The sequence below is a fragment of the Melanostigma gelatinosum genome, assembly GCF_949748355.1.
Source record: "Melanostigma gelatinosum genome assembly, chromosome: 1".
NCBI classification, from domain to species: domain Eukaryota; kingdom Metazoa; phylum Chordata; class Actinopteri; order Perciformes; family Zoarcidae; genus Melanostigma; species Melanostigma gelatinosum.
This window is the reverse complement of record NC_136634.1, coordinates 12,898,903-12,912,374: the sequence shown is the minus strand read 5'-3', so window position 1 is coordinate 12,912,374 and position 13,472 is coordinate 12,898,903. Positions and strand designations below refer to the sequence as shown.

At 40.7% G+C, this 13,472-nt stretch overlaps 1 protein-coding gene across 1 annotated transcript; it reads left to right on the top strand.

The window, feature by feature from the left end:
* Positions 1–1,817: 1,817 nt before the first annotated feature.
* miox (myo-inositol oxygenase) lies at positions 1,818–13,293 on the top strand (the record flags this gene model as incomplete). The annotated part of the gene is made up of 11 exons (XM_079277878.1): positions 1,818–1,921; positions 6,682–6,964; positions 10,228–10,308; positions 11,045–11,125; positions 11,545–11,707; positions 11,793–11,860; positions 12,192–12,301; positions 12,629–12,696; positions 12,824–12,873; positions 12,991–13,103; positions 13,185–13,293. The coding sequence occupies 11 exons, from the start codon at positions 1,818–1,820 to the stop codon at positions 13,291–13,293; spliced, it is 1,230 nt and encodes a 409-aa protein (XP_079134004.1).
* Positions 13,294–13,472: the final 179 nt, after the last annotated feature.

The following is a 13,472-nucleotide window of genomic DNA, read 5'->3' as shown; positions in this document are numbered from 1 at the left end:
GTATACCTTAAAGAAAATGACACAGAAAATAGTCTGAAGAAAAGAATTCTTACTATGTCTAAAATAGTCATAGTAAGTATGTCAAAATGAAAAACAGAAAACAAAATGATCAGACGGAGAGGGGATGAGTGGATAGTGTGGACACACACTCTGTTCTTAGGATAGATATGTGTTAATGCACATGTTGGACTAAGTTGAGGCTCACAGTGTTGGAAACTGAGCTTACAAGGTATTACTGCAAACTGCTGAGTCACAGACAAGCACACACACACAGCCCTTTAATTAAGGCCTGAAGCCACCTCCACACACAGAGCATTCTTTAAATCAGGTTCAGACTGAGCTTATCATCTGTGTCCTTCTCACAAAAAAAGAATAGTTACACAAGGAAAATGAGGTGGATCACTGCAAGCAGAGCCAGATTAACTTTCTGAGTAATTTCCTTTACTTCTTTGGATGTTTGTAATTCAAGGGACATCATGACAACCATGAACCTGGTAAACTATCAATTTATCTGCACACAGACCGTTTAATATCTGATATAAGATCGAAACGTATGCCGCAGGATTCGGTGGTCAGGTTAAAGCTTTTGGGAGGATCTCAACCCCAATGTTGGGAACCAATGGGTTGCAGTTTGTACAGTGACATGGCTGAAATCCACATCTCAAAAACAGGAGGACAGATACGTACTACTGGACAACCACATTAATTCATGTACCACCTGGGTGCCTGGAAGTGATCCCTATTTTTCTGTTTTTATTGAGATTGAATTCTTGTGTTGGCTTGTAAAGATAAATGTCAGTTTTTGCCGTTAACTTTACAAATAAGAAAATGTTCTGCTTATATATTTTAAAAAGGGCATGTGGGCATAAGTCTAGATTGAAAAAGCTCTTACAGTGCAGTTCAGATACAACATGGGATTTCTCTGTTGGGCAAGACACTTCAGAACCAGGAAGCGTACGAAAAGGATCTTATTCCATCTCTTATCATCAAAGCTTTAGTGTGAGCTAATTATTTATGGATAATTGTATTTGTCAACAACATGCATCCTATCCCTTTTCAACATAAACGTATAGCTTCAAGTCTGACTTCTCAAATTTTTAATTGAACAAAGCAGCTGCCAGAAACCCAAAATGCAAGAAAACTGAATCTGGCGCCTAAAATATTTTACAAATCTCTGGTTCACAATTAGTCAAATTAGTTATTTGGGTTGCAAAAAAATATGGACATACATAAATGCAGCAGGGACATGTAAGAAATAAAACTAATAATAATTTGAAAATGTCTTTCAGAAATATGATTTACAATTTAGCTTGTGGTTTGCTTAGCGTGTGTGTACATGATACATAAATAACTCTAGGGTTCTAATATGACCTCTGTTGGTTAATGATGGGTTCTAGTTCATTTCTATGTGGGCCAAGCTCACCCTGCCCATGAATAGAAGTCCCCTGTACATCAACTCTAGAACCAAGATAAATGAGAAGACTGGAGTTCTTGTGGGTCATTAATTAAAGGTAAGGTTGCTGAGTCCTTGTTGAGGACAGACAATAAGCCTTCCTCCTCCCTCGATCAGGCTTTATAAATGAGAGAGCAAGACTCCAGTTGCTCCCGACGTGAGCCCCAACAAGCTCCTGCGTTTTCACTGCGTCTTTCTTCAGTGGATTTTCTTATTTAAAGCGAGAGGGCCGGGGTCCAGAGAGGATGCAGCAGGCAAGACTGATGCTGCCGTCACTCGTCCATACGGGACAAACTACTTCTTAAAACAAACGTACAATTTGACAACCACTACCCCACGGACTGCGCGTCTCCACCGCGCCGCCATGTGTGCGCTGCTGCCGGCGTGGATGTGCCTGCTGCTCGGTCTCCTGCCTCTGGAGGTCCAGTCCCGGGCTTTGACGCTGCAGAGCCTCACGCACAGACAGAGGTACCACTGGCTCACTCAGCATTTACACGCTGAAGCGTCAATGGTGTTCTAGTTGAAGGTGAAAAACAAAGACGTCTGTTAAAGATGTTATGTTGCTCGCTTTGGCAAAGTGTGATTCAAGAAGTCATTTCTACATGAAGTGCGAGGTCAGGTTCAGTGTAACAGAACTGGAAGTGAAATGCTTTTATATGTATTCAGTATTATTGCATGTAAGGAAAGGGGGAAATTATAAGAGGAAAAGAAATCACAATATCTTGTCTTTGTCCAGGTATTTGGTAATGAATCTAAATAGAAAATCAAGCTAAATAAATTTAATTTAGCCTGTAGAGGCCTATCATTGAGCCCAAAATCACATATTTGTCTACTTTTGCAACCTGGACCACATTCTCCTTCTGAGTAAAACCTCCATCAAATCATAAAGCCCTTATTTCACAACATAGTTTTGTTTGGATTTAGTGCGTAGGGCTGAAACTATTTGTTAATTAATCACAAACAATGTAAACAGAATTAAGTTATCAAGCAAACAACACAAAAGCTTTTCAAAGTAATGATTTCTGTTTTATGTTATTGTACATTGAATAGCTTTGGGACACCTTGGGCTATGGGAACATGCAATAAGCATTTGCCACTATTTTTTGATTGAATTATCAATTGATTAATCAAGAAAGCAATGGACCGGTTCATCAATTATTAAAATAATCATTCGTTCTGGTGAAGGGCAGCAATTGGAGAACATTAAACGTCTGTGTCCTATCTTCTGGCAGTCATTAATGTGAGAAAAAGGTCCAACAGCAGAATGAGGCAATTCCTCTCAGAAGCAGGAGGTGAGACAGAGGTGAAGGTGATTTAGTGGGATTTGGGACAAGGATACAAGTACATACCGAGAGGCCAAGCAGCAACCAACTCTGAGTAAGGTAGACTACAACTGCTCCACACACAGGTTGTGATAGAAGTGGATCTCAGCTAACAACAGCTGTCACATGCAGACTCATGCATCATCAGTTTATTTTCCAGTGGCCTTATAGTTTTTATAACATTTTATTCCCACACCATTTGCATGCTCATTAATATCAGGTTATGTTGGCTATTTGAATAGTGGAAAGAAAAGAGCGTCTTTAATATATTGATAAAGTTTTGGAACAACAGCAATTCATGTATCATTAATCTCTGACATGGTTATGTTATTTTTCTCAAGTTGACTATCTGATGGTACGATGGAAATTTGCATTTACTGTTCCATAAGAAAAAAAGCTCCATGAAGGTTTTATAGGTTGGAGCTCAGGCGTCAACACAAAGTCCCTGGATAAAGAGAGAGAGGGGAGAGGATCTCGGTGTGATTCAACCCTGATGGATGTAACATAGTACTGCTGCTGGCACTTCACAAAATGCCTTGAGAGAAACAAAAAGTCGGACAGAGAAAGAACAATGAAAGGATCCTGTTTTAATTTAGAAAAGACAGAGAGAGAAAAGAGGAGGAGAAAATAATGAGTACACCCAGTAGCAATAACTATTAGTGAAACAGTGAGGATCTGACAGGGACAAAAGGTTTTCTTGGCGAAAAGTATTTTTGAGGAGTTACAACAGGAAAGTGTGTGTGTGCATGTGTGTGTGTGTGTGTGTTCAGTTCCTCTCTGAAGAACCCCATGCTGTGCCCTAACTTAGGAGGAATGTTGGAGAAGCTCCTTTTGCCTTCAGACTCTCCACTGGTTCACAACCTAGACAACCATACAACACACACACACACACACACACACACACACACACACACACACACACACACACACACACACACACACACAAGTGTCTCACAAGTGTGAGAACGAGGTCCCAATAGAGAGTGCAGATAGAAAAGTACAGAAACAAATCTGTGTGTTCACCTCAACTCATGGGGTACTGTTATCTTGCAGTGTTGTGACAAATGTCCAAAGTCAAACCTAAAAAACGACTTTAGCCATGCTAGCTATGTCTCTATTAATCTTGACCTGTCTGTCTGTCGGTCCATCCCTTTGGTTCATACTGAAACATCTTAATGGAATGAACGTGCACAAAGTTTGCACAGAAATGAATCCTAATTTGGTGATCCCCTGACTTCTTATCTAGCACCACAGTGAGGTATCCCAACAACGGCTGCGTGATTGTTGTGATATCTGCTGCAGATATTCGAGGTTCAAGGCTACCTGAAGGATAAATATGAATAACTTTGGTGAACTTTTGTCATTGAGCGCCATCATCAGGTCAAAAGTTGAATTTGTCCAATACTTTTGTTTATAAGCAAGTACCTGCAAAACTAAATATTATAAACTGTGAACTAATAATATTCTCATCAGCAGTCTACATTTCCTCGTACTGGGAGGCAATGTGGCACCAAGTGCCTTTCCCACCAGAGACAACTGTTTTAAACCTCACCCAAAGGTGGCATTTAAACCACGAATGTGCATGCTTTTGTTTGTAGCAGTGAGCACGATGGTGGAAACGTGCACCTGAGCATGCACATGTAGAGCATATATTGCAGGCTTGTTTGTATATATGTGAGCATGTTTTTATCTTTTAATCTTAAAGTTAATCTTGGCAGTCACATGTTTGTGCCCACTAATGCTCCCACCAACCACCAACATTATGCCTGTGTGCATGTGTGTGTTGGCAGTGACAGCTCAGAATAGTGATTATAATACCAGTTAGGATTACAGGATAAAGATTGTACGTTATTATGGCCCACTTTTTCACAGCAAACAAACACAAACATCATCTCGCTGCATCCGTCCTTCTCCCTTTATTCGTTGTTTCTCACAAAGAATAGTCAACACTTGTGATCGGGGAAGCGTGTGTGCGCACTCACATATATACACACAATGTGTTTCCATTCAAATGCCGCTCAAACCAACGAATCAATTATTTAACATGACAAAAAACTAAATATCAAGTAAAAGCAATTATGGTAAGTTGTTGCTTACATAAGAGATGGTTACATATGTCCTTAGGTATGCCCCAAATTCCAGTGGCTTGATTCAGCCACTTATTTGTGTCAGCGGTGAAAAGGGAATGAGTGAACAGATTAACCGACTGTGTTATTGTTCTGAGTTTGTTTAACAGTGCTGCAGTTCGTAACAGTTGTAAAGCACCAAGTGCTCTTTGTCCCCTGCTACTTTACATTGTCTACACTGAGTATTACATAATTTCATGGCCAAACAGACCGGCTCTCTCTAGTGGCTGAACTCTTGAATGTCTGAGAAAGAGTGAGGGATGAATGAAAAACCAAAAAAAGGTATTGTAACGATATGAAAAAAAAGGAAGCTTCGAGAGCAGGGAGGTGAGAAAAACAGTATTTCACACACACACACACACACACACACACACACACACACACACACACACACAAGAGTGGTGGTGTAGGAGGCTCTTACCACCTTCTACACTGTGCTCTGCAGTTTTCAACGATTTGTCAGCTAAGATGTTGATTAACTGGAAAGATATATTTTTAGCAGGCATTTTGGTCTAAAATTTCAATGATTAATGTCTAAGAGACATGTAAAAGAAACAGTGTGTCACTCTTTCACTGTATTTGCAGGTGAAGATGAGTAAGCAGTACTTGGGTGTCTCATTTGTTTAACCGAAGACTTGGACGTGGTAGGACATAGGACACTGAGTTCAATACAGACTTACAGAGATACATGCATTTATGAGACTTAAACACATGCACGGCCCCTCTCAGTGTGACTGTAACCGTGTTTACATTCACATATTCTGTGCACATTGTGAAGTATTGTATGAGAAAAGCATTATTGAAACGGCACAATTCAATAAAATCTCCTCAATAGCGAAGACATTTCTATGCTCGCTTGAGGTGGTTTCTGCCTATTTCAAAAAAGACGATGCACTAAATGGCTTATGAAAACACTTTTGCCGAATAGATAGATATGGTTAGCTGGCCAAGAGGACTTATTTTGTTTCCAGGTCGCAACCTCTGCTTCTACTACTCTGTTTACTAACTGATTACAGTCATACATAGCCTTCAGCATCAACTGCTGACGAAACTACGCTGTAACCCTAGGGATAAGGATAAGGATAAGGATGTTTATTGTCAGTGTAAAAACATACAACGAAATTAAGTTGGCGACTCAGTCAGTACAGCAGCAACAGGTAAAAAATGGATAAAAGCATTAAGACAAGACTGATGTCTGATTTAAAACAAGACATTGAATAAATATATACAAGATAAAACACAGGCATCAATGGCTCTAAAGTTAAAAAGGTGCTTTGTTGAAGTGTTTCACCGCAGCATTCGATCAGAAATTTTTTGAAGTTTTTTAAATATACAAGATTGGCTTTCTGTAGATATGTATCCCAATATTCACAAATAAAAGATCAAACAAAGGCAATAAGACCATCAGTGAAATCAGATAGTGCGGCTGGATTAGCGAACTATAGAAGTACATTTCAACCTGTTCACCACCCTCTGTTTATCTCTCCTACTATCGTTCCTTCTCACTTTCTCTTTCAATCTACTCTTTCTCTGTATTGTTCCTTGAAAAAACAGAGAGACCAAAGGTCGAGTACATTGGACATTCCTGCAGAACAAGCCTGACTTCCTGTGAGGCATTTAATCTCGTTTTAGTGATTCAGTTTCACTGCAGCCGACAAACGCATGACTGCCCAGCATCATATGTGATCGGGCCTAGTGTGTGTGTGTGTGTGTGTGTTGTACTGCGTTTGCATTGCATCTAAACATTTCCTCTCTCCTCCTCTGTTTCTCTGTATCTCAGGTCTAGTTTACCCAGAACCTCTAAATACCCAAAGTCTATAAACACCGCCATCACGCCTACTGCATCTGATCTCTCTGCTGCTGTTGACAACCACATCCCTGAGGGAGACAGACATATCATCTGGAGGGCCCTGCTGCACAAAGAGCCACCGCCAAGGTTGTCCGACACGTTGTTCGACCAAAGAGACAGTGTGCTATGGGAAGAACCGGCCCGGCAGCGTGGGTCACGAGGGCGTCGTCACGCCAGCAGTGGTGGCGGGAGAGGGCACAGCCATCTGATGAGGGTGGGGTGTGTCCTCGGCACCTGTCAGGTTCAGAACCTCAGCCACCGTCTCTACCAGCTAATCGGACAGAGTGGGAGGGAAGAATCCTCCCCCATTAACCCTCGCAGTCCTTACAGCTACGGCTAATACAACACCATGAATCTACTGATGCCTTTCAGGTCATTTGCTGCACAATGACACAGTTAGGGCCCACAATAAGCCTTCGATGTCAGTCCTTGCAACCCTGTCTCCCAGAGATAACGTCATGATGTTAAACGTAACCGCTGGCTGGATTACGTTCAGCGAGTTTCTTTGAGTAAATGAAGCAGGTGTACAATATCTGCTTGCAAGATCGGATATTTTGGTGGAAAACAAATAAAACATGTTGTCAGAGAGCATTTATGTGCAGCATCATTCCAGTTTTTCAAATTGCTGCATAAGTTAACTAACAACATTTTATTACTATATTGATATAAATAGTAAAGCGAGTAGCATTTATTGTCTCCCAAAACACATTTGCTGTTCCAAATTAGTAATATACGGTATACAGGTCATTTCAAAGAGGCAGGGTTGGTCCTTGATGAGGCATCTCAGCTACCTGGTAGAAAATGTATAATTATGGTTAATTAAGACTTGGGGTTTTGACCGTCACTCTCATTGTTAATAAATAAATTGCTGAGATCATTGCTATAAAGAAGTCAGAAGGAGCAAAAAACACAAGCAGACAGACAGATTTGAAACAAACCCCCAGGTTAGCTAAACTGGGGGCACAAAGGGGAAAAGTAGAATTATCAGCCAAACTGCCCGTTGTCAATATCTATCACAGTCTGCACAGGGCCGAGAGCACATGACCCTTGCTTTGCATGTTGTATTGGTGCCTCAAGATTCTCCCTAGTTTATACGCCAACTTGCCGGTTTAATCTCTTATCACCAACATTTCAGCGGTGCTCACTTTTGGGTTTACCTGCAAATGAAGTGGTTTAGATAATCTGGCTAAATCTGTGGCTCGCTTGATCATTTAAACTGAGAAGAAACATTGAGTTTCTTGCCCCATCAGACTCTAATGTAGTGATGATATCATGTTTCCTGTAATTTGTGAATTGTTTAATTTAACAGCCTCTAGATCCATGGAGGTGTCGGATAACGCAAACGGTAGATTTCCATAGCGTTATTGGCCGTCCCCGGCAATTTACTGGAGTGAAACTAGAGTCCCAGGTGCTTTGGCATCCATACAATAAGAACCATTGAGACACTATGCATGTAAACTGTGAATGAGAGAAGCCTCTTCCTTACTGGCAGACCTGACTAATGTCTACTATCGTCATCAATGGTGATCCTGTTGATCTGAACCTACTTGAGCTCAGAGCTAATCCACTATGTCTGTTAAAAGGACCTTCATCTCCATCTGCAAACAAGTAGCTTTACTTCAGTGCGAACAGAAACCCAGAATAACTTCCAATCAAACCACGTTAACCCTTCACCCAAAACCCCACAGAGCACACAATTAGCCAAAATAACCACCAACCCTAATCCACGATCTGTCTTGATGCTTCTTAACGTCTCTTAACAGGGACAACTACCATTTACTGTTGTGTGAACAGTAAAATTATGACGGATCATTTTGATTTTTGCCACTATTTGGTCGGGTTTTCAGCCTTAATTGCTTTAATCATTAAAGGCCTTGTTATGTTTTGCCTTTTTACGTATCCAAATTAATCATCACTGTGAATGTTGACTTTCAAAGTGTTATAGTGCTTTATAGTCTTCTGTTTTTCTGCGTGTGTCAGTTCAGCATAACAGTGTAAGTAGTTAATATGTTATGTTCAGTATGACTTGAATTTTAAAAATGTGTTTTTTAACTTAAGACCATTTTGCTGTAAATATCCCACTTTACTGAATCTTCATGCGAGCGCCCCTTCAAGATACAAGTGTCCTTTTGTATAACATCTGTGTTGCTTAATACATTGTTTTTACAACAGCAGCATTGTGTAATAAAACTCCAGTCAAACCTTCACATGTAATTTGTCTGTCTAACATGTCTATGTTGTTAATATTAATAACCACATAGTTTATGATTGGAAAATGTTCCTTACACCATGTTAGTAAAAACAATTATTAATCTGGGCCACTACTGCACGCACACGCTCGCACACACACGCACACACACACACACACACACACATCTTTGACAAGTTTGTTCAGTTGACAGAGTTTGGTGAAACCGACTTGACCCCGAATATGTGTGGACCCCACAGTAGCAGTCTGCCATTCTACACCCTCTCAGGCGAGCGACATATAGGAGCGACAGAGCCCCCTTGGTAGAGGGCTCTACTTGTGCTTATAAAACTAGGGTTACAATGTTAAAACCTTCGTTCTAACTCCCACAGGCTTCGCCCTCTACTGAACTCTATATGTACAGTTGGAGGAGACCAATGAATGCATGCCCTGCTGTGACATAATACTGACCCAGCCACGCTGATCCTGTTATTCACTGCACAACGTGTCGTTTTGAGCTGAACTTTTGTTGTCCACCCTCTATTTATTGCACTTTCTTAGAAATTTCCATTTTCAGAACCTCACTATTGAGCTCTCCACTAAGTGGACTGTAGCATGTCTCATTAATGGAGAGCTGTTTCCCCAGATTGGCTTCTAAGATTTATGATTGTAAAGTTATACATTTGGAAGAATTGAGTTTACAGTGTTTTGTTAACACTCATTCACTGTTGTAATCTCCCTACATTGGGAATTTAAGTATCTTCTCGGGACCAATTCTCTGGTCGGAAACATTTTGTTCCATATTTGTCCAACCCAAACCAGTGTGTTCAAGAATCCTCACAAATGTGTGTCTAAAAAGAAACTGGAACAAACAAAGAGCTACTGAGTAATCCTACATCAGTCCTACCTCCTCCTAGAGGATTGCGACACACACCTAAACACACACACGCACATTAGTGACCTTGGGTTAAAGTGTGACCGGACATTGATGTCCAATTTATGCAGACTTACAGTGCAGGTCGATAGCCTTACAGTTTAAAACGGCAGGGTAGACAGGAGGAACGAAAACACCACAACACAGACTTCATCTGTCAGCCATCAGTGTCATCAACATCGTATGTGTGGCTTTAATATATAGAAAGGCTATGCTTTCACTTTGATCCTTTTTTACTTTTTAAAATATATATATTTGAACTGCTTTTAAAACTACTTATACTTTGTTTTATTTCGAAAGCAAGTATGTTATTTATCTTTGAAAATCCTGAAAATGTCTGTTATTTCAAACGCAGGGTCCAGACCCGTCTCTGGCATATCAGCCGAATTTGAAGATGAATGAAACGAAAGAAAAGCAAGACTACAGGAACTTTGAGGTAAGCATTCAAAGCTCCTCTTCCGACGATAACCCTTATTTCCGAATTCTGGACTAGGGACTGACAGACTCAGAAGGCAATTTAAATGTATTTCTGCTGAGGAGAGAGTGAAGGAAGGAATCTGACTTCCAATTACATGTAGTATATAAATACATTTTTCAAAAACAGTGCATTTCAGCAGGTGATCTGTGATTATTTCTCACAATTGTCTGAATCACAATGAAGGATGGGGTATTAAAACATTGTGGTGTCTCTATTAATGAAGACTTGCTAAGCTAGTACTCTTAGCTGGAACAGGAACTTATTTTCACTGACTTATTTTACTGTTTTACAGTAATAATGAAACATATTTAAAACATTTTCCACTGGAGCTTTGAGCGTTGTATTGCTTTTAAAAACTACAATATAAACAACATTGTAAAGATGGGCTAAATTATTGGTGCGTCGGTGTAAATGCTTCCAGAATTAAAAATCTACATTTGTTGCCATGTAGCAGCAGAAATGTTCACATTGTTTCGTGCCACATGGAACAGTGAAGGAGCGTGTTATCGTTATCGTTGTATACTTTGAACCATAGGTCATCAACAAAATACATTTCAGCCATAAAAGATTTCATGTGGAGTTACTCAATAGCATTGTATTAACCTGAGATGCTGTACATCTTTTAAAGTGTGTTGTTTCATGTGTGTGCGTGTGTGTGTGTGTGTGTGTGTGCGTGTGCGTGTGCGTGTTTCAGAGTGGAAGTCTGATCGACCGTGTGTTCAACACATACAAGCTTATGCACACCAATCAGACGCTGGACTTTGTGAAGCAAAAGGTTCGTAAATAAGGAGCAAAAACAGCAAGTGAACAGAAATTCAGCAATGTGTCGCTGAAAACCGTAGTTTAGTAAGAACGAAAGAAATTTGTATTTTGTGAATTTCTGTTTTGCTCCGGATGACCGAGTGATTGTGTCAGACTGAGCAAACAGAAGTCATCCAGTCCTGGCAAAGGGCCAACAGATGTTCTTTCTGGACTCAGTGTTCTTGGACTGACCTTATCTCTCAAAGGTTACACAGGGACACTGTTCTGTTTCATACATGTGACCCAGCTACAGCTTTCCATCACACATGAACTGCACATTTATAGCAGATCCCATTGTCTCTGAAAACTCAACAGAAATCAACACTTCAAAAAGTTTTTTTCAGGGGGAGCTTCCCTTGCAAGTTTGATGCTGTGACTCTTACCTCCCTAAAGCACTCTCGATGGGGCGGCTGCAACCACACTCAGATGACGATGATGGACGCCGTCATGTCTCTGGACAACCTGGTGGACGAGTCCGATCCTGATGTGAACTTCCCAAACTCTTTCCATGCCTTCCAGACTGCTGAGGGCATCCGCCAGGCACACCCAGACAACGGTACCATACAGGAAGAGAGACAGAAACACACACTGTGTACAAGTACACACATAAACAAATGTATGTATTCACTCTCCCTTTCCAGACTGGTTCCAGTTGGTGGGTCTGATCCATGATGTTGGGAAGGCAATGGCTCTTTGGGGCGAACCCCAGGTAGGACACATGCTCTGGTATTACAGTTCACTCACTCTGGAATATGACTTCCTACCTTAATGTCATACTTTTTTAAAGATGTGCTTTTCCTCGGGCTGAGTTTTTTGTTTTGACTTCTTCTAAGTATTTCTTTTTTGTCTTCCCAATACTCCCATTGTTATTTCTAAGACTCCTCTTCGATCCTTATTGTCTCTTTATCAAAGGTACGGTCTGCTTGAAATCTGATTTGATTCTCATTCTTATAAAAACTGAGAACACCTTTACATTTCACATAAAACATATGGAGAGTTATAATGAATTCTCACAGCAAACTTGTATGTGTGCTTTGCAGTGGGCTGTAACAGGCGACACCTTCCCAGTGGGCTGCAGGTTTCAAAACGCCATAGTGTTCAGAGGCAACACCTTCCAGGACAACCCAGATGAGAAAAACCCCAGCTACAAGTCAGTATTCTCATGTCATCAAAGTCTGTGGATGAATATTTCAAGGTTTTCACACATTTGCAAAACTTTTTTCTGTCAGGTTTTGCATTCTACAATGTAAATAGGACTCTTTAAAACATGCAGTTGTCCTCAATATGTGTAGTCCATCAGTTTTAATGAATGGAATAAAATGAAATGTTTTGTATTTGTAGGCAATACGCATTAACAGTACTCTGCTCTAATATACCTGTTTATTTCAGTACTACAGTTGTCAACAAAGCCTATAGGCTAGTTGTTTGAAGTACTGGGTATTTGTCCTTTTACATACTTATTTTCTTCGCTCTTTAGCACCGAATACGGGATCTATGAACCAAACTGCGGGCTCGACAAAGTCCTCATGTCCTGGGGCCATGACGGTAAGAGACGTCCTCACATTGAGCCACACACAAACGCACGACTTTTAAAAGAAGAAAACGTGCATTACCATTGAAGTGCCTGTTTATCTACGATACTGTACCTAAACTCTTGCATTGTTGTCTTCAGAGTATCTCTACAGAGTTCTGAAGTTCAACAACTGCTCCATCCCCGAGCAGGTCAGTAAATAATGACATCGAAAACGCCATGTTTGAGTATGCAACGTTCTCTCCTCTCCTGTGGTGCTTGCTGTACAGGCTCAGTTTGGGATCTCATCTTTGTCCGTCTCTCGTCAGGGGTTGGGCATGATTCGCTTCCATTCGTTCTACCCCTGGCACTCCCTCGGAGACTACATGCACCTGTGCAATGAGAATGACCAGCGCATGCTGCTCTGGGTCCAAGAGTTTAAGTGAGCATCTTCCTCTCTCATGTTCACATTATCACTGCGCTCCGCTTCAAACTGAAGCTGCATCTTCTATCCTTTCCACAGCAAATTTGACTTGTACTCAAAGGGCACCGAGATGCCCGACGTCGACACGCTGAAGCCGTATTACCAGTCTCTGATCGACAAGTACTGTCCTGGAGTACTGAAGTGGTGAAACAGACAAACAGCAACACTACATTGGAACAGAGGGTGATTACATAAGACAAGTAAATCAATAACTTGTGTTGTTGTATAACAGTAATAACACTGGATTTAGTGTCTCCTATATCCACATTACTAATTTAACTCAAGTTAATAAATGTACATAGATATATAACTTGTGATTGTTACACA